Raw genomic sequence first — 26,339 nt, forward strand, 5'->3', positions numbered from 1 at the left:
ACAAAATCATTCACGCAGGTGCCCCAATCTACATGCTAAACCTCGTGGACCTACCTCCCAGAAACGCCACAAGATCATCCCACAAATTTCTCAACCTGCACTACCCCAGCTGCAAAGGTCTTAAATACAAGCTGATGCATGCCACTACCTTCTCTTACATGAGCACGCAGTTATGGAATGCATTACCTACAGACTTGAAAGCAATCAACGAAACAACTATCTTTCGAAAATCTCTGAAGACATTCTTCTTCAACAAGGCCTACAATGAGAACCTATAGCCTCACTAAGTCACCTCACCAACCCGCTCAATTATGAAAGCCCACCTTCTATAACTACCCTAATCACTCCCTTCCTTCTTCTTTATTCCCTTCCTTAATCGCTTCACATTACTAACTGTATCTGATATCCTGAAATGACAATGTTAACAAAACTATGTAAGCCACATTGAGCCTGCAAACAGGTGGGATAATGTGGGATACAAATGCAATAAGTAATAATAATAAATAATAATATTCCCTTATCTCTTGTTTGTCCTGTTTGTCTGTCCTAATTAGATTGTAAGCTCTGTCGAGCAGGGACTGTCTCTTCATGTTCAGGTGTACAGTGCTGCGTACGTCTAGTAGTGCTATAGAAATGATGAGTAGTAGTATAAATACATGCATTCTTTATAACTCCACCCCTGCTTTGCCCAAACTATGAGTCAGTGATTGAAAGGTAAAATAACTTTTATCAGGGATGTGATGTGTCTCAGTTTTTGGGCAGAGAGTTTTGGCCAGTCTTGGTGTTTAGCTTCCACACCAGTGAACTGTACTATTTTTAATTCTGCCTGCTTCTTTCATTTCCAGTCGATCTACAAGCACCACAATGAATCACTTAGGGAGTGGGAAGCAGTGTAGGGGAAAGGGGTGTCAAATTTTTTCCAAGAAACTGGGTCCTGTCAGATTTCTTCTTTAGTTTTTTGCACAGTACACTGAGCTAGCCACTTCCCTCACAAACAAGTAAAATCATTTGAAAACCAAAGTGAATGGAGCATATATTCCCCTTTCTAATTTCACTTCCTGTTTCTCACCAAGTGCTCAACTAAAAACTCAAGAAAAATATGACTATAGTGATACTGGGTGCAAAAGATCCTGTTGTTATGAATTTAGGGGCTTCAAAATAAAGGAAATATAAGACTATATACTTACGGCACTGTTACTCTTTCGGCATGGTGTAGAGGCAGCCAAGGATCAAAGCCAGGCTAGTTACCAACAAAACCACACTTCCCCAGATTGCTGATTTCATGATACATTTCTGTAGACAATGTGAATCTAAATACAAAGGAGGAAAATAAGTCAGCAATGCCACCATGGTAGGGTTACATAATGAGTTCTGAGAGGAGATGTCACTGGAAGGTCTCCATCAAAAGAAAGGGTTGGCACAAAAAGTGCCAGTACAACTTTGGCTGAGATTGGCACGAGTATTTATTCATTGTTGTTCTATCTAATTTTGTTGTCTTGATTTGTTATTCAATTTTCAAGAAAAAAAAAGGGTTGGCTTATGAGCAGTCTTTTGAGGGAGAAATGTAGGTACATCATAGGCACCTCTTGTCATCTCCCCATGCAAATGTACAAGAAGAGGGAATTTTTAGAAGGGAAAATCATCAGACAAGAGGGAACTTTCCTTCTTCAGTAAAGACAGGAAATGCTGGACATGTTTTTACTACTACTACTACTTATCATTTCTATAGCGCTACTAGATGTACATAGCGCTGTACACTTGAACATGAAGAGACAGTCCCTGCTCGACAGATGTTTTTTTTTGTGTGAGGAATAGGATCTCTTTGAGAGCCTCACTAGTCCAGTATGCCCCTTGATACAGGAATGTACTATTGTAGTATAGTGAGGAGGTGCATATCATTCTGCAACACAGCATCCCCTGCTGGGATGGTTACAGTGGTTCTGCCTAATCCTGATTATGCCAGAGACCCATTGGGTATGGGTGGTTCTTTGTGTGGTTGCAATAGCGAATTTGCTAGAGGCAGTAGTGCATTTCTCAATGCTCTGCCTTAGGTCTTATTTTCTTTATATCCAGTATGACCTCTCCCTTGAGTTTTAAGTCACTGTCCATTTGTGAAGTGCATGTGAAAGTCAGAGGTTTTTCCACCTCTCTGCTTGAATACAGAAGGAGGAGTAAACTCAGGAACTTGAGCTACAAGCAAAAGAGAAGCATCTAACAGGAGCTTAACTACCTGAGGAGGTATTGTGGGGAGAAGAGTCCTGTGTGCAGAGAATCTGTGTGGAAGAAAACCCAATCAAAGTGGGAAAAATCCTGTGAAATTCAGACAAAAGGGGATAGATTTGGCAAAAGAACTGACAAGCAGCAAAAGGGATCACAGAAACAGAGGAAGGAATGGTAAGATGTAATTGCCTATAGAAATGCTAAATAGTAGTAGTAGTAGTTATACTGAAACAGTGTTTACTTGATACTGTACAACCTCTGGGAAGAAAGACTAAGTGAGTAATGCGTATATTCAGCCTGTGGCAGTCAGTGCTTTTTTCAAACAACAGGTGCCCCATGCTTTCCATACCTGGATACCGGCATTGAATATCCAAGTATAAAGCAGCTGCAGGCACTTATCCAGGTACCAATAATATTCAGACCAGTGGCATAGCCATGGGGGGTCTTGGGGCCCTGGGACCCCCCAGACACACACTGTGAGCTCAGGCTCCCTCCAAACCTGCAGCACCTGTTAAATGGTTGGTGGGGTTGCTGCAGACTCTCCAGCCAGAGAGATTTGCTGCTGCTCTCTTCCTCGTGTTGCTGTAGTAAAGAGGAAGTGAGTAATGTGCCTCTAGCCACCAATGCTAGGACTCCTTGTGCATGTTCAGTTCTTGCCTGAACTGAATTTCTGCTAGGAATCCTGGCTTCAGTGGCTGAAGGTGCACTGCCTACTTTCTCTTTATTGTACAAGCCTGAGGAGGAGAGGAGCAGCTCAGGCAGTGAATCTATGCCTGCCAGCAAAGGTATTATTTTTAATGTGGGAGAGGGGTGGAGGAGGAAATGGATTGCCCCCCCCTCCATCCAGTTCACCCCTGATAACCGGATAGATAACCGGATAAAGTTAGGACAGCTTTTATCTGGATAATTACCCAGTTACCTGACTCAATATTGCCACTAATTGGGTAACTCCTGGCCCCACCCAAGTCTGCCCCTGAACTACCCCAGCACTGCTTGGATAGTGCCAAGGTGGTCTTACCAGATTTACAGCGGCATTATCCAGATAATGCTGCTGAAAATCTGGGCATGGACCTGGTCAGGGGAAGATATTCAGGTAGGAAATGCAATGAAATTAGAATAAAAAAGCATCAACCAAGCTATTTTGCTGACATACTTATATTTCTAAACACTCCTATTGAATATACGTATACTGCATAAGACACAACTGTAAATGCTAATATTTTATTATAATTAATGTTAATGAAGCATATCCTATTTTGATATTGCTATCTATCTATACCTTTATATATATATATATATATATATATATATATATACATACACACACAGCATACATTTGTATTATATATTACATGAAAATATAAATTTAAATTAGGAAGAAAACCATTGGAATTTTGCTGCTGAAATTTTAATCATTCAAAGGTTGAATATTTTTCAATTACATGTTGGTTTTGTAAGAAATCAATTGTATCCTGCCCTTAATTGTCCCTGGGGAGCGGTCTACTTAAGCTAGGAGCCTTCACATGGTATATAAACTACTCCACTACACATGATATGATTTTGCATTTATTTACCTGTCCAGGAAGTGTTTATATTCTTAGGCATGGTTCTGTTATCCAAAGACATGGTTCTGTTATCCACAGTGCTAATAATGCTAGGGAGCTCACTGCTGGCCAGCGTGGGTGCAAGGGCCGAGGTCGATGTTTCTAGTAGAAACAGATTAATTCTGATGAGAATGAGTCATTGTGTCTCCACTTTAGTCATCCAGGTATCTAGGACCACTTTATTGGAAGCAGATAGTATGGCATGTAGCCTGGAGCAGGAGGTGCAGTAAGAGTCCCAAGTTGAAATTCTGCACTTCCCCTGACCCTGAGTAAGATACTTGATCTCTCTGTGCCTTAGTTGACCAAACAGTAAACAAGTTATACTAGTACTTGGGAAGTTTTCTTCCCATTTTCCTTTGATATCCGTCATATAGCTCAGACTAGGGATGGGCAGTTGTTTATAACAAATATTGTTCACAGTTAAGAGTGTGCACTATGGCCCTGATGATCAAATCCCCCACGCTGTTCCGAACAGCACTGGAAAATTAGTGCCGGAACAGCACAGGGGATTAAAGCCCTCATGATCAAAACTACTAGCATGCAAATTTGTGCACGCTACTAGTTTTCATCATTGGGGGATTCTGTGGGAGGATTGTGCTCAAGGCACAGTCCTTCCGCAGAAGTTGTTTGACAGATCAGCTTGTGAAACAGAGATCCGAAGGACCTCTAGCCCCCCCCCAACCCCCCCCCCCCAATGCCAAAAAGCAGTCCCTGGTGACCCAATATACAACTCTACACCCACCTCCCACCTGCCCTGTTGACCTAGTGCCCCCCAAATCCACCCATTCCTTTTGAAGGGAAGAGGGAGTAACACTCCTTCTAGTGCCACCTCCAAAATGGGTAAACTACAAAACCAAAGATATGAACTCAATGCCTGCAAATAGCAATACCTTTAACTTTTCTCTTTACACATTGTTTTTTTATATACACATTCATAGTGTGATTTGTTCTTTATTTTATATAAGAGAACCCTTGGAAGATACCACTTGTAAAGACAATGTCATTGGTTATTTTGCCTAGTGGCATAGCATCTCTTCATCGGGCTATCCCTTAATTATAATTTTTTATGAGTGCTATTGCAAACACACAGGAGTGCTCAAACTAAATGTGCTCAAAACAATAATAAACTTATCTTATCTTTAAGCCATGTCCATGTCTCTGAATTCTGTAATCCACATGGGCTTCCCCTGGTTGCGCCCGACACCGCGGGTTTCAATGCTTTCCTCAGGGACTCGGGTTAATTGCCCTCAACAGGTCCACAATGACCTGTAAGCTGAGACATCGATGCTGAATGCTTGTGCTGCACTCGCAAGTTCTTTAAAGGTGCTATTTAAAGGCTACCAACAGCTGTCGCTTCATCATGACGTCACTTCATTTTTGTTGTAAAAGTCAGCGATTCACCTACAGCCACCATCCCCGGCATCCTCTCTCGCTGATTATTGGGGCCCATGTGCACACTTTTCTTAACAAGGGAAGAACCCCTTGCATATAGTGCACACTCTTCCCCAAGGAAGACACTTGTGCGAACCATTGTGCATGTGTGCCGTCTCAGAAAATAATGCACGTTCTTTAAGAAAAGTGCACACTATGGACCAGATTCAGTAAATGGTGTCCAAAGTTAGGCATCATTATGATCCGCGTTGAGCCAGTATTCTGAAAAGGGTGCTCTGCACAGAGTGACTATTCTAGAACACTAGCCTAGCACGCACTTACTACTACTACTATTTAGCATTTCTATAGCACTACAAGGCATACGCAGCGCTGCACAAACATAGAAGAAAGACAGTCCCTGCTTAAAGAGCTTACAATCTGAACCCTTCTCCGGCGCCAACGCATTGCCTGCCCTGCTCTCTCTTCCCCCTCACATCCTGCACGCTCCTTTTAGTGAAACTGAGCATGCTCAGTTTCACTAAAAGGAGCGTGCTGGACGTGAGGGGGAAGAGAGAGCAGGGAGGGAACACGGCAGCACCGGAGATTGGCGCTGGATAAGGCTTCAGCTGGCGGGGTTGGGGACTCCTGTCAGCAAAACCAGGGGCCCAGAGGAAATTTGGGGGGGCCCAGGCCCCCGTGGCTCCACATAGCTACGCCACTGATTCAGAAGCCCTGTAACTGAAATCCTGAGGTTACTGGCAACCATAAAATGATTTGCCTAACAATGTTTATAGTAGGTTGTCAAATGGCCACCAGGTTTCAGATCTATTGCCCTTTAGTTTGTTGTTGAGTTACCAAACATGTTAGGATTACGTATCATCTGTAGTAGCTGGACATAATGGTTAGAGCAGCGGGCTGAGAACCAGGGAAGCCAGGGTTCAAATCCAACTGCTGCTCCTTAACATCTTGGACCCTCCATTGCCTTGAATACAAACTTCAATTGTAAGCCCTCCAGAAAAATGCTTAGTTTACCTGAACGTAACTTACACTGAGCTATAATTGAGAACGGCATGAGCTAAATCCAAATTCAAAATCTAATATTAGGCATATTGTGAAGTAATATAAAATCTTAAAATTTCACAGGACCTATAAAGCTATTCTACCATACCATAGCACTTACTGTACTTCCAGGAGTCACACACCAAGGGCCTACATAGGAAACATATCAGTGGGCACTAGAACATTAATATACCTACTAAACAAATTGAATCGATTCCATACAGACATTTAGGACCCAATTTTATATGTGGTGCCTACAATCTAGGCACGTTTGATAGAGACGCCTAACTTGAGAATATGCCTTGGGCCTGGTGGACATACCTAAATTTAGGCATGTCCACTTACGCCAGTGAAAAGCTGGTGTAAATGAGTGCGCCCAAATCTACATGTGCTGGCCCAAATTCTGTAACCGAGCAAGTAGATTTGATTGATAGACCCAGCATGCCTATACTCCGCCCATGATCTCTCCCCCTTTTTGGGTGCGTGCACTGGAATTTACGCATGTTGCTTTACAGCATATGCCTAGCAAAGCACGCACGTAAATTACAATTATGGCCAATTAGTGTTGATAATTGGTCATTAGTGGCCAATTATCAAGACTAAGTGGCGTGTTAACCGATTGAGGCCCATGAGTAGATTAGGCGTGCGCACTAATCTACACACACGTCTCCACACATCAAATATAGAATCCCGGGGTTAATACTATTAGAATAACTGGCCTCTTTCACAAATGCAGAACACAGGCAGACTTTCACCAAGAATGGAATAAGTAACCACAAACTAAAAAAAGAAATATGTAGACAAAACTTAAAAACTGAAACTCGTGAAGCCAAACTCTGTAAATAGTATAAATACCAGAGAAATAGAAACAGTAATTTATTTTTTCTGTACTGTACAAAATAAAGAAAGGGGATGCAAATTTTAAAAACTGACAGTGAACTCACTAAATTAAAAATAAATATATAAAAATAAAATAGAAAATAAGGTGATACCTTTTCATTGGATTAAATTAATACATTTTTGGATTAGCTTTCGTAGGCCAAAGCCTCCTTCCTCAGTTCAGGATAGTTTACTTACCTGGGAAAGGAGGTTCTGACCTCCAAAAGCTAGTCAAAAAATCTATTTAGTACAATAAAAAGGTGTCTCTTTATTTTCTGATCTATTCTATTCTTATGGCCTCTGATTTTAAATCCATTTATGGTTCAAATTCAGATAGCGCAGGAGAATTACTTGTCATATCTTCTCAGGGGCGAAATCTGTTTTTCCAGAACTCTGCAACTGGGTTATCCTATTTTAAAAAACAAGCGACTAAGGGGGGAAATTCTTTTTATGGAAGCTCTTTTCCACTCCAAGGGGCGAGGCTTTGGAATATGCTACCTCTAAAAATGAAGCACATACCATCTTATTCGCTTTTTCGAAAATCATTAAAGACTTATCTATTTGATAATTAACTGGGCATTTAGGACTTGAAAAAATGTATCTCTTTCTTTTGTTAAGAGCCTCTTGAACTGTAAACTGCTGAGAATCCTTATTGGAACACTGTGTGGTATATAAGATACAAATAGAATAGAATAGAAATCCTCATTTTCCAAACACCCCTGCAGTTATTTTTATTGTTAGTCTTTTTATTTATGTAGCACCACCATAGACAGTCATGGGATAGGAGATAATATCGTATTGTGCATTAAAAACTGGATAAAAGATAGATAACAGACAGTAGGTTTAAATGATCAATTTTCTCGATAGAGAAGGGTAGATAGTGGGGTTCCCCAGGGGTCTGTGTTGGCATTGCTGCCGTGCTAGAGGTGTAGAACCATGCATTTGGGACTCAAAAATCCATTAGCCACATATCAGAAAGCCAAGAACTGAAAACTGTCAAACAAGAAATCTAAATAGAGTCATCTCAGAGGCTAGCCAATATAACAAGGCAACTGAAATGGAGCGGTATGCTTGTTTGCAGATAGGGTGAGTAATTGTATAACAGGGCGACTAGGTTGTGAAGAGTGTAATGTTATGGCAGTTTAAAGAAAATACTGTTACGGCTTGATGAAAAAGTGTGTTCTTGTAGGAAGTAGAGATTATGATTTTATCATGAGTGAATTGTATCTTTTGAAGCAGTCTGACAATGAAACATGATATTTTGGATTACTGATGCCTCTGCACTGTGAAAAATAACAGATTGGAATATTGGTGATGCTATTCTATGAAGAATAACTGATTTGTTGATCTAAATGATTTTTTGCCATTTTTAAGAAACCATTTTTGTGAAACTGTTTATACACAAAGCAAAAGATAATGAGAAATGTACGTACAGCAAAGTGAAAACCAGCAGGCGTCAATTTACGGCCTGAGCCCTTAACACCACCCATAGACTTAGCAGTAAAGGCTCACCATCCAGCGCATGCCAACTGCCAATTACCACCTGGAACACTTCTGCGGTAGAAAATAGAAAATTATTTTCTACCACGTTTTTGGCGCATGCCAAACTTGGAATTACCGCCAGGCGCATGCGCTAGCTGGGCGGTAATGCCGATTTGACGCGTACTGCACGTGCGTAGACCCTTACACGCCTTTGTAAAAGGGCCCCAAATTTATGCAGTGGAATGAGCGTAGTGGACTGAGGGGGCTGTAAGGGGTCCAGGCCCCTTGTCTATATAGCTGTAATGCAGAGCTTGGCTCGATAACCTCCTGCAAGAACAGAGTCCAATACAGGGTGAACTTTAGCTTGAATTTGCTCATCAGATGGAACTGGACAGCTTAGCTGATGTCATTATTGCGCCAACTGTACCCTGCACTTTTTGTACAGATACCAGCTTGATCCAGCCACTCTAGTGCCTGGGTTAGGGGGCTTTCCTGAATTCTAAGAACAGTAACATAAAATGTGGTTTCTGAGATCCGAATGTTTAGAACATAGGGAGGAGCTTGCTTATCTTCAGAGATAAGCCCTCTATCAGAGCCATACAAGGAATGCTAGAAACCAAGGGTCCCTTTTACTAAGGCGTGTAGGCGCCTACGCGCTTACAATGCACGTCAGTTTAGAACTACTGCCCAGCTACCACGTGCCCCAGGCGGTAATTCTAATTTTGACGCACATCCAAAATGTGTGGCAGAAAATAATTTCTATTTTCTACTACGTGGCGCTAACCGGGCGAATCAGCAGTGTATGCGTGCTGACAATTACTGCCCGGTTAACGTATGAAACCTTACCGTTAAGTCAGTGGGTGGCAGTAAGGTCTCAGGCCCAAAATGGATGCTCACTGATTTTTATTTTGCCGCACATCCATTTTTGGCAAAAAAAGAGGCTTTTTTCTCAGGTGTGCTGAAAAATGGACCTGTGCGCTTCCAATACATGCGCCTACACCAGCGAAGGCCATTTTTTGGCGCGCCTTATTAAAAGGGCCTTCAAGAAAGCTAGCTGGTGTTACCATCCAACCTGAATAATCGTTGTTTCAGGTGTCTACCAGCCACCTGCTTGCTGCTGCAGTGCTGGGACCTGCCAAGGCTTTTCTGAATCTAGCAGTTTGTCTGGTATCCTGCACTGACATCACCTGCTACCCTCATCTACATCCAGTTGCTAGCTCTATTATTGTTAAAGGGTAATAATAGGAGGCCTGATTTAAGGGCCTGATCCTGGCTTGTAAGCATTGACACTAATTCTCTGATAAAAAAACCTCTGTCTTTTACTTTCCTGAGCTACCTCGCATTTGCACATAATTCTTAGTTACTCATGTTTTCACTTTTGGGTTGTTTTACTCGCTTGTAAATAAATAGCCTTTATTTTGATAATAATTGGCCTGTTTCCCTGCTTGTCAGCTCCAGGAGCGATGGAGTTTGGATTCATATAATTTCTGGGACGGGGTTTTAGAAAATCCTGACAACAGCTACCATTACACAATTTGCTTGTTCCACTCCTTAATGCATGCAGAAAGCACTATGCTGTAACTACCTCTGCCTATAGGGCCAGGTATTCTCTTCCCCCCTTCCCCCCCCCCCGCTCCCGCATTAAAGCATACATTTGCCAAGTCCTGCCAGCTGAAGAGATCTCCTGAGTGATTCCCCACATACGATGCCAGAGAAGCGCTCAAGTTGGTGGTGCACTTCAGCTGCCGATGTTGGTACTCCCATGCATGCTCAGTTCAGTGGCTGAACCGAGCATGCGCAAGAGTGCCGGCATTGGTGGCTGAAGTGTGCCTGCTGACTTAAGCACTGCTCAGACAGCATGAGCGGAACTCACACAGGAGACCTCTTCAGCTGGTGGGGCTTCGCATCTCCACCAGCCATTAAAGCAGAGGGGGTCTGAGAGAAAGTGAGGGGGTTCAGGCCTTCGAGGCCCCCAATGGCTACGTCACTGGCATGTACATGCCTGGATAATTTTATAAGCACCTATTTCTGCACATAAAATGCTGTATTTTGCACCAGAAAGCTTTATAAAATTACCCTGTTAAGGCCTATCAGGCTCTTAACAAAGTTGTAAGCCCTTTGTAATGCAATGTATATGAATGGGAAGTGGAGTTGTGAACTTGTTCCATCTGCACTGGGAGGGAACTGTTTCTATAAAAGAGCTAGCACAGAGTAACTAGGAGGAGCTGACTAGGAGTAAGAGTTATGGAGTGGGCAAAGGAAGAGGAGATTGCCTTCATCTTCCAGGATGCAGAGTAGGATATGAGTCCCTTCCTTCATCTACAGAGAAGTCTGGTATTTTTATTTATTTATTATCACATTTATACCCCACATTTTCCCCACTGCGTCAGGCTCAATGTGGCTTACATCGTACCGCAAAGGCGAAAGCCAATCCGGTAAATTAAACTAATACAAGATATAATCTACATTAGAAATAGTGGAGACGATTGGAAAGGAACAAAAGTAACAGGGAAAACAGGCGCATGTATACTAGAAGATGTGCATTTATGAGTGCGTGTTCAGTTCTTTTGAGTGTCTAAAAATTTAAAGTGTGCACAAGTTTCTTATATGCACATATACCTATGAATTAGCATTCATACAATCAATTTGCTTGCTTAAAAAGTTCTTATTTGTATATAGTGCACATGCTAACAATAAATATGTCAAATGAGCAGAAAAATGTCCCAAAAATCGTGAAAAATTTAGTTTCAGTGAACATGAACCAATTTTTTTTTTCTAGGCCGTGCATACCCCTTGGTATATTGGTATTGCAGGGAAATCAGCATTAGTTTCCACAGAATGGTTTACATCCAAGGTCAAAGGATAGAATCAGGTCCAAGAAATTGCAGGTTTAATAGAGAGAGTCAGGAAAAGAAAAATATGATCTGCTGTGAAGGAAGTCTGAGGAGGCAACAGATGTTACTAGGGACTTATCTAAGTGCTACATTTGTGTGAAAAGCAGGCTACATATAAACAGAAGCATCGTTATCCATGAGAAGGAGGTAATGTTTCTTATAGGTCATCCATGAGACCCCACTGTGAGAACTGGGGAGATGAAAAGAATTTGGAGAAGGGTTACAAAAATGGTAGAGAGCATGCAAAACAAGCTTACAGTGAAAGACCTGAGATACTCAAAATCTACCTGCTGGAGGAAAGAAAGGAATTGGAGGGGGGATGTGACAGAAGTATTCCAATGAGTAACAGATTTCAGTATTTAAAAGCTTAATTCAATTTAAACATTTTTAAGCAGCTTTTACCAGCTAGTTCAGAGTAGATTAGAAATAAAATACAGCAACCACTACATCTCTAAAAATATAGGAGTAGATATTCAGCTGGGAGCTGCCAGTGTTTTTTGTGGCTGCTGATGGATTTGTCCCCAGATATTCATTGCTGGGTAGAGTTACCATATTTGCCCGAAGAAAAAAAAAGAGGACACATGTCCCGCTCCCTGTTGCACTCCCCACCCCTGACACACCCTGTTCCTCCCCCCTGTCCTCACCCCACCCCATCCTCTGGCACTTTGACCCCCCCCCCCAAATAAAGCCAGATTCCCTCTCTCTCCCTATTTAGATCCCCTCACCAATGTCCCAGCCTCCCTCCACCCACATGACTCCATTCACTACCCCTCCCTTCCCCTCCTTTACCTTAGTGTGGTGTCCAGGTGGTCTAGTGACCAGGGCAGGATAGAGCCTCCTCTTTCCTGCCTGGTGCATCTGCAGACTGTCTTTCTCCCGGCACCGATTCAAAATGGCTGCCAAGAGTTCAAGCAGTGACCGTGTGTGTGAGTACAACCACATGCACACAAATAAATAACTTTTATATAGCTAAAGATATAAACACAAACACATCTATTCAGACATACTGGTTGATATTCAAAGCAATTTAAACAGTCAGGAGCCTCACTGTCCTGGGCCTAACTGCAGATATTCAGTGGCATTTAGCCAGATAGCACAACTGAATATTAATGGTTAGCACCTAAGCCAAACCGGATACTTTGTGGTTGGTCTGGGGGGTGGAGTTGGCATTTATGTGGTTAAGTGAAAATATTCAGTGTTTCACTGCATAAATAGGATTGCTTAAAGTACAGTCCTATCTTTATATGATTCACCTTATGCGGTTAAGTTCTAAACATTGCACAGGTGGCCCACTGAGCGAAAAGGTACAAAAAGTAGGGTTACAAATAACAGAGATAAGGCTATAAACGTTTGGAAGGATAAATAACCTTTGTGTACTATATAGGGTCAGTAGAATGGGATGGTGCAATTTCTGATGTTTTTCATGTTCTATAGCCTAGAAAGGCTAACACGGCTCTTCAGCTTGGAGAAGTTACCTAAAGTAGGGAATTTTATTTCTGGGATTAATTACTTTTTTTTTTTTTTTAACTGATAAATGTTTCTGATTTCTTAAAGAATAATTAGTCCATCCATAAGGCTGAAATTTGGCAGGGTTATGCAGTTGATATCCCTCTATCTTGTGGTATAAGTAAGTCACGTACCCTGCTTTTGGTACCTTTTCGCTCAGTGGGTCATATATCTATATATATCTACATGTCTCCTACATGCAGCTAGCAGTCATGATCATAGATCTCTGTTTTTGAACCAGGGATCCAAGAAGGTGACAGCATTCGGTAGGCAGCTCTGGATTCCTCTTGCAATTATACCTAAGCGATCTTGATGCAGAGCAGGATTTTTGCCTTCTCTCTCAGAATGTTCCTTTCATCCAATAGACCTAAATGAGAGTCACCCTGGACCCTCAGAAGTTGTCAAAGCGATGGTCCCTATTCAGTTAACACCAAATTTGGAGCTTTCCTCATCTTCTCTTGTGACAGATCTACAGCCCCGATCTACAGGGGGTGCAACTAGATGAGGCAGGAACTACAGAATATACATCCCCATGTTTGGTAATTGAGGGTGCTCCAGGTTGAGGTGACCCTACATAAGAACATAAGAATAGCCATACTGGGTCAGAACAATGGTCCATCTAGCCCACTATCCTACTTCCAACAGTGGCCAATTCAGGGCACAGGTACCTTACAGAATCCCAAATAGTAGCAAGATTTATGCTACTGATCCCAGGGACAAGCAGTGGCTTTTCCCATGTCTATCTCAGTAGCAGACTATGGAATTTTCCTCCAAGAACTTGTCCAAACCTTTTTTTAAACCCAGATACATTAAGCACTGATACCGCATCCTCTGGCAGCAAGTTCCAGAGCTTAACTATTCATTGAGTGAAAAATATTTCTTCTTGTTTTAAAAGTAGTACCATGTAACTTCCTTGAGTATCTCCTAGTCTTTGTACTTTTTGACAGAGTAAAAAACTGATTCATGTTTACCCGTTCTACACCACTCAGTATTTTGTAGGCCTCTATCATTTCCACCCTCAGCCATTTCTTTTCCAAGCTGAAGAACCCTAACCTCCCTGAAGCGGGAGTGGCAAGTTGGCCACAGGAAGAACCCCTCCAGCAACAGCTTGTGGGAGCTTTGAATGGGGCGGAGAATAGAGTCTTGCCTTCGCCTATCTTTTTCATCAGGGTTTCAGAGCAAAGTTATAAACATTCCCATATCTGTCCCTCACAGTACTAAAATTGGTATTTTCTTTCAATTATATATGTTCAATAGATCTTAACACCAACACAATCTCTTGTCTATATGCAACCTATTGAAAATTAAATTAATGATGTATACTCTATATGTTAAGTTATTCTGACTACTAAAACTAATATCTTCATCAGGACCAATGCAGGTCAGGAATACTTAGCAGGATCCCAAATGGCGCATAATATATTTCATACTGCTTATTCCAGGAAAACACAGTACAGTAGGCCTATTCCCAGGTCACTTCAATAATATCTATAAGTTTTTTCCTTCCAAGTAGAACTCAGTATTCCTAACTTCAGGGACACTTGACTTTTTGATCAGTGTTGGACTCTGTAATAGGTGTGGTTTAAACACTGGAAAGGTATGTGACATTGTATTCTCATGAACATGAACCTGAGGCAGTACAATCTCTGAATGACAATTTTACATGGCTTGTACTATCTGTCACAGAGCTTGGCGAGTGTCTCATAGAATTGAAGACTAAAGTATAATCTCTGTTGTTCTCAACCAAGAAATCTCTGAAGACTCCTGGCATCATAACATACAGTACATAGGATTACACCTTAATTATGAGTTTACAAAGCAAATGTTGTTCATATATTTATCTCTGTACTATGACCAATTTTAGGTAATTCATCCATATTGAAATAAGAACTTAAGTGTTGCCATACTGGGACACACTGAAGGTTCCGCCCAGAATCCTGTTTCCAATAGTGACCAATCCACGTCACAAGTACCTGGCAAGATCCCAGAACAGTAAAACAGATTTTATGCTGCTTATCCTAGGAATAAGCAATAGATATTTCCAAGTCCATCCTAATAATGACGTATGGATTTTTAGGAAATTATCCAAACTTTGTTTAAACCTTGCTAAGCTAACTACTTTTACCACATTCTCTGGCAATGAATTCCAGAGTTTAATTACTCATTGAGAGAAGAAATATTTTCTCTGATTTGTTTTAAATTTACTACTTAGTAGCTTCATTGCGTGCCCGCAAGTCCTAGTAAAGAAGTGATTCATGTCTACCTGTTCCACTCCACTTAGTATTTTATGGACCTCTATCATATCTCCCCTCAGCTGTCTCTTCTCCAAGCTGAAGAGCCCTAGCTGCTTTAGCCTTTCCTCATAGCGTTTCTAATTCCACTGTACAGGTGCTCATTTTCAAAGCATTTAGACTTACAAAGTTCCATAGGTTCCTATGTAACTTTTGTAAGTCTAAGTGCTTTGAAAATATGCCTCCACATCTTTTTTGAGAAGCGGTGACCAGAATTGCACATAGTATTCAAGGTGCAGTCATATCATGGAGCATTACAAAGACATTATAACATTCTCATTTTTGCTTTCCATTCTTTTCCTATTAATTCCTAACATTCTATTTGCTTTCTTAGCCACTGCTTCACACTGAATAGAGGTTTCAACATATCATCAACGATGACACCTAGATTCTTTTCCTGGGCGGTAACTCCTAATATGGGACCTTGCATCAGAATCTCTGGTTGGGTTCCTATTTCCCCTAAGCATCATTTTGCATTTGCTCACATTAAACATCATCTGCCATTTGGATGCCCAGTCTCGTAAGTACATAAGTACATAAGTAATGCCACACTGGGAAAAGACCAAGGGTCCATCAAGCCCAGCATCCTGTCCATGACAGCGGCCAATCCGGGCCAAGGGCACCTGGCAAGCTTCCCAAACGTACAAACATTCTATACATGTTATTCTTGGAATTGTGGATTTTTCCCAAGTCCATTTAGTAGTGGTTTATGGACTTGTCCTTTAGGAAACCGTCTAACCCCTTTTTAAACTCTGGCAAGGTAACCGCCTTCACGTTCTCCGGCAACGAATTCCAGAGTCTAATTATGCAATTTTTCACAATCCACTTACGATTTAACAACTTTGAATAGCTTTGTGTTATTCTGATCTCTAGACCATTTATAAATATGTTAAAAAGCAGCTTGGAAAACTGGCCTTAGTAGAGCTGCTAAATATAACCAATTAACCATACTTAAGTACTTTGTTAATATTTTGGTGGGTCTAGTGTTTAAAATAATGATTCAAATTCTTGTATGGGACAGTGACATTTTTCTTATAAAAAGAAGTGCAAGGGGCTTGTGGTTGAAGTTGCAATGAGGAAGGTTCTTAAGAGGAAACATGAGAAAATACTTCTCTAATGAGAGAGTACAGATGCCTGGAATAATCAGCCCTTAGAGGAAATAACAAGCATGCTTATTATATATAACATAGTAACATAGTAGATGACGGCAGAAAAAGACCTGCATGGTCCATCCAGTCTGCCCATGACAAACTCATATGTGTATACCTTACCTTGAATTTGTACCTGTCCTTTTCAGGGCACAGACCATATAAGTCTGCCCAGCAGTATTTCCCGTCTCCCAACCACCAGTCCCGCCTCCCATCACCGGCTCTGGTACAGACCGAATAAATCTGCCCTCCCCTATCCTCGCCTCCCAACCACCACCCCCTCTTCCCCCCAACTGCTCCGCCACCCAATTTTAGCTAAGCTTCTGAGGATCCATTCCTTCTGCACAGGATTCCTCTATGCATATCCCACGCATGTTTGAACTCCGTTACCGTTTTCATCTCCACCACCTCCCGCGGGAGGGCATTCCAAGCGTCCACCACCCTCTCCGTGAAGAAATACTTCCTGACATCTTTCCTGAGTCTGCCCCCCTTCAATCTCATTTCATGTCCTCTCGTTCTACCGCCTTCCCATCTCCGGAAAAGATTCGTTTGCGGATTAATACCTTTCAAATATTTGAACGTCTGTATCATATCACCCCTGTTCCTCCTTTCCTCCAGGGTGTACATGTTCAGGTCAGCAAGCCTCTCTTCATACGTCTTGGAACGTAAATCCCATACCATCCTCGTAGCTTTTCTTTGCACCACTTCCATTTTTTTAACATCCTTCGCAAGATACGGCCTCCAAAACTGAACACAATACTCCAGGTGGGGCCTCACCAACGTCTTATACAGGGGCATTAAAACCTCCTTTCTTCTGCTGGTCACTCCTCTCTCTATACAGCCTAGCAATCTTCTAGCTACTGCCACCGCCTTGTCGCACTGTTTCGTCGCCTTCAGGTCCTCAGATACTATCACCCCAAGATCCCTCTCCCCGTCCGTGCCTATCAGACTCTCCCCGCCTAACACATACGTCTCCCTTGGATTTCTACTCCCTAAGTGCATCACTTTGCATTTCTTCGCATTGAATTTTAATTGCCAAACGTTAGACCATTCTTCTAGCTTCTTCAGATCTTTTTTCATGTTTTCCACACCCTCCGGGGTGTCCACTCTGTTGGAAATCTTGGTGTCATTCGCAAAAAGGCAAACTTTACCTTGTAACCCTTCGGCAATGTCACTCACAAATATATTGAACAGAATCGGCCCCAGCACCGATCCCTGAGGCACTCCACTACTCACCTTTCCCTCCTCCGAGCGAACTCCATTCACCACCACCCTCTGGCGTCTGTCCGTCAACCAGTTCCTAATCCAGTTCACCACTTCGGGTCCTATTTTCAGGCCGTCTAGTTTATTTAAGAGCCTCCTGTGGGGAACCGTGTCAGCTATGCTGTGGCTATGTTCTTATGTCTTCTTAGTGCAATGGAACATCAATTATCACATCAAATGTGCAACTCCATGCAATTGAAAAACTTTTTAAAGGGTCTGGTATACTGACCTCAGAAGTGCCACGTCTGGTTCTATTCTTCTGTCGTGACAAATTACACACCACAATTGTCATCGGTCACCACCACCTCCCTATATCTTTAAATAAATTTTAAAGTTATTTGTTCTTATATTAAGAAGGCTTTTTGTACTCATCTGAACTATTGATGTTTTTCTGCAGTGTCAGCTTATGGGAAGTTAACATCCGACACAGCACATGTTTCGCTTATAGCTTCCTCAAGGATATCCCCTTATTATAGCCCATGCTCATCCTGCTGATTGAAAAAAGCGTCAATAGTTCAGATGAGTACAGAAAGTCTTCTTAATATAATAACATTAAAATTTATTTTAAGATATAGGGGTCCTTTTACAAAGGTGCGCTGAAAAATGGCTTGTGGTAGTGTGGGTGGGGGTTTTGGACATGCGCCAATCCATTTTTTAGCATTCCTGTAAAAAAAGGCCTCCTTTTTTGCTGAAAATGGACTTGCGGCAAAATCAAAATTGTTGCATGTCCATTTTGGTTCTGAGACCTTACTGCCAGCCATAGACCTAGCGGTAAAGAATCTGGGCAGTAATGACCTATATGTGTCAAATGCCATTTGACATGTGTCCGTTATGTGCGCCAGAAAATAAAAAATATTTTTCAGACGCGCATAGCGGATGCACGCCAAAATTGAAATTACTGCAAGGGCCACGCGGTATCTGGGTGGTAACTCCAGTTTGGCACGTGTTCGGCGTGCGTAGGCTCCTATGCGGCTTAGTAAAAGGGGCCCACAGTGAGGTGTTGGTGACTGATGACGATTGTGGTATGTAATTCGTCATGGTAGAAGAATAGTACCAGACGACGTGACACTTCTGAGGACAGTTCACTAGACCCTTTAAAGTTTTTCAGTTGCGTGGAGTTGTTCATAACATAAATGAAGCACATTTCTGGTACATACAGAGAACCTTGTATGAGGCAAGTTGAAAAGGGACAGATACTAAGAGGAAAATGAGGCACAGATAATTGTCCGTATTGTTTGTTGTATTATTGGCCTCGAATCTTTTATAGTGAATAGATGTTAAAAAATACTCTGACTCTTGGAGCAGACATATTTTTTGCCGAAACACAGGACTATGTCGAGTCCATATTATCTGGTAATAAAGATATTTTATCCATCTACCTCTGGAGTTCTGCCAGGTTTGGTTGCCCAGCGCCCCTTCCCTACTCTGTTGGACAAGTGTTCTTTCCATAGGGAAGCCTTCTTTGTTGTGTTTGGTGTTGTACATACGGAATAGCATTTAGGCAGGAATTTGGCATTTACAAATGTATGTGCACACATATGTGTATACATCCTAGTATTCTAAACATTCTACATATGGGGCTAGATTCTATATATCATGCCTAAAAGATCGCACCAAAAATTAAAATACACCTAGGCGTATTCTATAAACCGTGCCTATATTTAGGCACGGTTTATAGAATATGCCTAAATGTAGGCACGATTTTTAGAATACACCCAGCACCTGTTTCCAGCTAACACCCGGTGTAAATAACGGTGCCTAATTTACATGCAGAACAGGCATATTCTATAACACTGCGGGTAAATTCTAGGTACGTCCTTGACCCGCCCATAGCCATGCCCCCTTTTCAGATGTGCAACTTAGAATTTACGCCCAGCGCTTTGTAGAATACACCTAGACAGTTGTATGCGTAAATTCTAATTAAAGCCAATTAGAGGCAGATGCACTAAACGTTTTTCATCGTTAAATGAGCCCTTAAGGAAGAATTTCCGATCCTTTCCATGCACTAAAGCCTATTTTTCGACGGTAGTAGCAGCTAACGAAAACGGAATGGAGATGAGCAATTAGTGTGAAAACCCCATTGAAACGACATGCACTAACCTTTTCCGATTGCCTTTACGCAGGAAAAAGGCAGGAAAACTAACGAGAGGTCTGGACCTCTCGTTAGGACAGCTCTGTGCCAGGAAAAAGTGTTAAGTGAAAAAATAAACAAACTTTGAGCCAATCCCAGCGCATTAGCAGAGCTAAAAGCGCTGTGATTGGTCCAAGGGATGTCAGAAAACACATAAAAAAATAAAAATAAAAAAAGGATCGGGAGGGGGCAAGGGTGCTCATCAGGAGCGTCCTGTACGGACGGCCTTGCCCCCCCCCCCCCCCCCCCCCGCTGCTCCCCACTTTCCGCCGCTCCCCCCACCCCGAAAAAGCAAACTTCTAGAAGCCCCTGCCCCCCTCCCTTCCTCACTACTCTCAGCTCCGCCTCCCGACATCCTCCGTTGCAGCGTTGACGATACGCGAGACGCGCTGTGATTGGACAAAAACACGTTGCACCTGTATTGTTTTGCTTTTAATGAAGCTTATAGAAAACGTGTCATAACCACGTTCATATAGCACGTGCATAACATACGCAGTTAATTTACGTGCAGCAGTTATGGCAGCCAGAGGAAGAAAGCCTAACTTTGCAGATATGGATGTCCTCTGGCTCGCTCAACTTTTCATAATAAATGAAAAGCGTCTTTTCCCCCGCGCAGGGAGAAGGAGGAATATCGGGCGGATGGACAAGGGCTGGGAGACTCTACAACGCCTCTTTAATAAGCGTTCCTCCTTTCCCAGATCTGTAAGTTGGCAGTATATAGGGCTCTACGCACAGTGTCGTACCAAGGGGGTGGGGGCGGTCATCCTATTCACAGAGGGTGTCCGTTCATGGGGGGCCGGGGGGGCACACCCTATGAACACCAGTCATTACATATAACAGATTTTTGCATGTGCATGAAAAAACAAAGGTGGTCCAGTTACTGACATCGACAGTGCATGCCTATTTCCAGTTTTTAATGTACATCTGATTTCCCTTTTTTTGGGTTTACAGGTTGAGGAGCTAAAAAAACGTGCGCGGGCGTTGCGCAAGGACCACCCCGAATGGCTAAAGGAGGTGAAGGCAAACCTTGACAACAGCCCAGGTATTGGTTCATTTGACATGAGTCTGCCACATTACAGGTTTGATAGTGGCCTTGTGCTTTTATGTGATAGACAATGTTTGTCCGTGCAGAATTGTCATCTTCTGAGGACGAGGAGCAGGAGGAGGAGGAGGAGCAGGAGGAGGATGACGTCGTTGAAGGGTCCCTGGCTGCTGTCGCACCTCCCCGCCCTTCCGCTCCTACCCCTGGTCCCCACCTCCTGCCTTATGCCCGTTGCCGTCCCGGCCCCTCCTCAGGTCTCCAGCCCCCCCCTAAGAGATCCCGCCAGTCCATTGTCTTGCGCCTCCCTGCTCCCAGGTATGGCCCTTCCCACCTTTCCTCTCCTCCTCCCCGTCTACATTCCAGTCCCCCTGTCACCCCACCCCAGGCGCAAAGTCCCACCAGCCCTCCTGTTTCCCCCGCTTCCCCCCCTCCGCCGCATAGTCCCACCAGCCCCCCTGTTTCACCCGCTTCCCCCCCTCCGCCGCATAGTCCCACCAGCCCTCCTAGTACCTCCTTTCACGCTCCCCATCTGACCTCCCTCCCTCTTTCCCTAAGCCATGCCGTCCCATCCACCTCCGCAGAGGAAGTCACCCCTGTCCTTGAGATGTTCCAGATGGACGAACAGGAGGGTGAGTTACCAAAGTCTGCGTCATGACTCATCTCTAGCCTCGTTATACTTGTCAAATTTTTCGCTGATGTCTCTGCCGCCGCGTGCACCTGTAAGCGCTTTATTAAGGTTCATAATAATAATGTTGGCTATTATTGCATATCACTGTGTGTTTCTGTTTTACAGCAGTTCGTGGTGATGTTTTCTGACAGTTCTTCCATTGTCTTTTGTAACAGGTGCCATTGTGGACCTCACAGGGGAGGACAACAGTGATGTCCCCTCACTACCGACCACCCCCCCACCACCCCAAACTATGAACCGCAGTGTCTCTCCCATGCCCCCTCCTCCGACTGAAACCCGTGGGACATGTACCTTCCCCACTCCCACCCGCGACCGAAGCACCTCCACCACTCTCCCCACTGTGCAAGATCGGGCCACATCTCCCCATATGCCTCTCCCCCTAATTAACCTTCCCCCAGATGAGCTCCAGGACATGGCCCAGACCCTGCGCATGGGAGGACAGGCACTGGCGGACCTTGCTGAAGTTATCCAGTACCTGTCCTCCAGCGTACAGCGCCCTTGAAAAAAAGTTGCCCCAAATAAATTTATTTTACAACTGTAAGTTGTCGCACATAAAAAAAAAAAAAATTATGTTACAACTGTATAAAAGTTGCACAAAAAAAAAAAAAAAACAGTTATGTTACAACTTTATAAGTTGCACAGAAAAAAAAAAAACAAAAAAAAAAGTTATGTTACAACTGTATAAGTTGCACAGAAAAAAAAAGAAAAAAAAAATATATATATCTATTTTCGGCTTTATAAATAAATACTTTCAAAGCCTGCGGCCGTACACGAGCGACAATATGTTACGTTTATTTTATGCGCCACCATGGAGCACCGGCTGATTGGCTGCTCGTTTGGCGCTTAAATATGACGTACATTTTGCGCTCTATAGAGAAGCGTTCGTCCTCGTGTTTCCCCGGCTCGCGAATAGAAAAAAGAAGTCATGGATGGTGGGTTTTTCCTTGCACAGTTGGACTTTTTCCCTGCCATGGATTATGACCACATGCAGGAAGAGGAGGTAACAGAAACCATTGTACAACACCCTGTCCACGTTCGCCCACGCCGGCTCCCCCGCCTACGTGTGTTTCGTCAACGGCTGGTTCTGGAACACATGTCAGACAGAAAAATCGTGGATGACTACCGCTTGACCAGAACAGCTATACATCAACTGTACCATGAAATTAGAGATGATATTGACCCAACCACACATAGATCTCACGCAGTGCCTGGCCTTGCTAAGCTGCTTACTGTTCTGCAGTTCTTAGCCACAGGCACATTCCAGCATGTGTTAGGGGGTAACAGCGGCGTGGACCAGGCAACTGTTTCAAGACATCTTTCGCAGGTAATACTACGCATTTTGCCCTGTCATCCAAGAGTTATTTTAAAAAGTAAAAACTTCAGATCCAGCATCACTGGTCTGTTTTTGATAGGGTTACCATACGGCTCCAGAAAGAGGACACATTGATCCAGTGTGGGTTTTGCTTCCATTGAAAGCAATGGAAGTAAAACCCAGACTGGCGCAATCTGTCCTCCTTTTTCTGGAGCCATATGGTAACCCCAGTTTTTGAAGAGCGTGATCCAGTTCCCACTCCTGTTTTTTGCGGCGTGCATTTCGCTACACCCTATCCTCATCCCACCCCTCCTCCATCGTTGTGCGACCCTCCTTCTGCAATGTATAAAACATGGATAACCAATCCCAAAATTTGCACTGTGTTTCAGGTCCTGCACGCACTGAAAAAATGCGTTCGCCAGCACATAGCATTTCCCACAGGGGAAGAAGAACAGAGGAGGGTCAAGCAGGACTTCTACAAGATTGCGCGGTTACCCAATGTCCTAGGAGCTATAGACTGCACACATGTTGCCTTGACCCCGCCTGCGGATCGAGAACTGCAGTATCGAAACCGCAAGATGGGACACTCGCTGAATGTGCAAGTGGTTTGTGATGCTAACCTTAGGATCCGTGATGTTGTTACACGTTTTCCAGGGAGCTGCCATGACTCTTACATATTGTCTAACAGTGCACTGGGAAGGAAGTTTGCAGAGGGGCAGAATCAAAACGGATGGCTTCTTGGTGAGTTGCTTACATTTGCTTTACTGGTGTGGTTGATACTACAACATACTACTAATTAACAATGCTGTATAGAACAACACACATGGAAATTCCTAACTGCCATTTCTTTATAGTGCCCTGGTGGCCTAGTGACCACTTCCGTCTTCCTGGTGAAAGGCGGAAAAGGTCACTATACCAACGGGCTACTTATAGGTAAATGTGTGTTAGGTGGCTGTGACTTAGGACATGAAAAGTTCATTACGGATATTTTGCGACCCTTTAATATTATGTTCTCACACTTATGAACTGTTGTGTTCCTGCAGGGGATGCTGGATATGGGTCGAAAACATGGCTACTGACCCCGCTTGCAGTGCCCCGGTCTGATGCAGAGAAGCGTTACAACGAGGCACACATTGCAACAAGATGCACAATAGAGCGCACGTTTGGGGTATTGAAGAGCAGGTTTCGCTGCTTGCACATCTCTGGTGGCTCCCTGCAATACTCCCCTGAAAAGGTAGCTGACATAGTGCTTGTATGCTGCATGCTTCATAACATTGCACTGAAGCATCACCTTGACATCGACATTGTAGTCCCTCCAGAAGTGGACATTGCCTCCTCGGACAGAGGGACAGATGCAAGCAAGGGAAATGCTGTGCGCCGGAAGGTTATCCATGATTTCTTTTCTGAACCTCGCCATCCTTAGTAGCCTAGTACCACTTGTATGACCTGTCTGTCATATTCCTGGTCAAGGAGGGATATAGGCAAGTCCCACATAGCGTGTGTGTGTCAGTTAAGAACTTACAGACCAAAATCCTATATCCCTTCTGGAATGGGGAACATGTCAGCACAGAACTTGCATATGAACGGTGTGTCATTAGCTGGTGTCAACAGATAATGCTATGGGGGTAACATTGCAGCAATACTATGATTAGCAAATCACTATTTGTCACAACCTACGTCCTCATATAAACTTATAAAACAACATCGAAACAGTTCAGAACAAATACTTTTATTAATTAAACAGGAGAAAAAAAAGGAAATGTTTGATATATGTTCCAAAATCGTGCTGCATTCAATATTCAAAGGTAGGTAGACGCGATGCATTCATAAGCTGGAAAAGACAGCATAGCGAGATGTGTTTCTAGCTCCGTCGGACCATGTTCCGATGTTCCACAGCACCTTCAAAACAACAAAAAAACCAATTACAATTTGCATTTTACTGTTTTGGTTTGGGGGGTGATACCAAACCGTTTCAAAGTTTCAAAGTTTGAAATATACCTGTTAACAAACATTTCGGACAACCCTTTCACATGGCGACAAAACAACAGTGCACAAATGTCAATAAAAACTATCAATGCATTTCACAAAAATATCCCCTGTTATGTAACCACAATTGGAAAACCTCTTTTCAGGCTCAAAAAAAAGGGCTTGCACTCCCCTCCCACAGCCCCACCGGTTTCAGTCAGCGGGTAACAAATGAAACTTACTATCCAATGACTGGCTGTTACAAAGCCGGGGTATGTGTGGGTATTCCGTTGTTCTGTCGTCATCGCCGTGTTCTGCTGCTCTGTTGCTGCAATGAAACAACATAACATTAAACTTCATATGTTGCAAACTGTGTACCAAGTTTACGTTTACAAAGGTTGGAGGCTAACGTGACAATTATAGAAAAATAAAGGCGAATAAATGATCAAACGAACTTTTTCTTTGTATGTGTCGCACCCATACTTACTATTGAGAAACAGGCTGCCACACAGGGTGCGCAGTGGAGGGTGTTATGTTGTTCTGTGCTCCCGGCTGCGGGTTACAGCGATCGTGCCTGCAATTAGATGAAAAAGGAAGCAGGAAAATGTAAATAAGCCTGTCTAAAGTAAAGTACAGAGACAGATCGACGGGCCACTCAATCACCCGAGATACTTACTCAGAAAGGGAGGCCCTTGCGACCACGTTTTGGCCTGCAGACCCTACACCTAGCCAAAAAAAAAAGGGCGGGTTACGGTATGCACAGTGTGCCAAACAGTAAAAACAAGGAATTTACAATTAAAAACATGTACAGAAAAGAAGAGGCCACAGACATTACCTATAGGAGGCTGAGAAAAAGAATAAACACGATGGCCGATGGGAGACAATGAAGGGAGCGTGGGAGGTACACCTGTCTCGAAGCCTGGGGAAAAAAAAAATCAGGCTACAGTACATACATCTGGATCGTTTAACAAAGAACTGAGTACAGAACCAGTTATTAGAATACTATACTTACTTGCAACTGCACCGTTGGTCGTCCGATGCTGCAATGGACTCCAGGCTGTAAAATTTTTTTTAGAAAAGAACACACACATTAGACGAACTCTTTAGAACAGAGGGGATATATAATATGTGTTTGTGGATAAAGAAAATATACCATTTGCACTGCGATAACCCCAGCCGGAGTCATCGCGCAGTACAGCATGCTGCATCCCCCTGATCTCCTGTTGGAGATCCATAAACATCTGCCGTTGCTGCTGGGAATGCGCTCTGGTAAGATTGCACAGTTCGCGCAAAAGAGCGTTGTTCTGGTCCAATAAGGCGTTTGTTTTATCAGCTCGCGCATTGGCGTTGTCCTCCGCGTTGTCCTCCGCATTCTGCATTTGTGCACAAATGGCAGTTGTGGAATGACGGACACGTTCTGCCACTTTTTCAAGCAGAACGTTTATACCCTCATTCCACTTGCCCTGCCTGTCCCACAACTTGCG

At 43.2% G+C, this 26,339-nt stretch overlaps 2 protein-coding genes across 5 annotated transcripts in view; one reads left to right on the forward strand and one right to left on the reverse strand.

The window, feature by feature from the left end:
- The window catches only part of LOC115470589 (peroxidasin homolog), a 142,638-nt gene that overhangs the window by 15,102 nt on the left and 101,197 nt on the right, over positions 1–26,339 (reverse strand). For 3 of the 4 annotated variants that reach the window (XM_030203871.1, XM_030203872.1, XM_030203873.1), the window contains exons 5-6: positions 3,795–3,926; positions 1,188–1,310 (exon numbers count right to left, since the gene is read on the reverse strand). In XM_030203871.1, coding sequence (XP_030059731.1) covers positions 1,195–1,310; positions 3,795–3,926 — 248 coding nt within the window. In that variant the 3' untranslated portion in view covers positions 1,188–1,194. The remainder of the gene's footprint in view (positions 1–1,187; positions 1,311–3,794; positions 3,927–26,339) is intronic. The other variant, XM_030203874.1, reaches the window with a different exon arrangement.
- Positions 22,671–24,579, forward strand: LOC115470590 (putative nuclease HARBI1). Its single transcript, XM_030203875.1, has 3 exons — positions 22,671–22,902; positions 23,280–23,631; positions 23,934–24,579. Exons 1-3 carry the CDS (start codon positions 22,672–22,674, stop codon positions 24,311–24,313), a joined length of 963 nt encoding a protein of 320 aa, XP_030059735.1. The 5' UTR covers position 22,671; the 3' UTR covers positions 24,314–24,579.

Source organism: Microcaecilia unicolor, chromosome 5, assembly GCF_901765095.1.
Source record: "Microcaecilia unicolor chromosome 5, aMicUni1.1, whole genome shotgun sequence".
In the NCBI taxonomy this organism is placed as follows: domain Eukaryota; kingdom Metazoa; phylum Chordata; class Amphibia; order Gymnophiona; family Siphonopidae; genus Microcaecilia; species Microcaecilia unicolor.

Coding starts and splice junctions, on each gene's coding strand:
- LOC115470590 (XM_030203875.1), top strand. CDS start 22,672: ATGTCAGACAGAAAAATCGTGGATGACTACCGCTTGACCAGAACAGCT. Junction 22,903..23,279: donor TTTCAAGACATCTTTCGCAG/GTAATACTACGC, acceptor ACTGTGTTTCAG/GTCCTGCACGCACTGAAAAA. Junction 23,632..23,933: donor TCAAAACGGATGGCTTCTTG/GTGAGTTGCTTA, acceptor GTGTTCCTGCAG/GGGATGCTGGATATGGGTCG.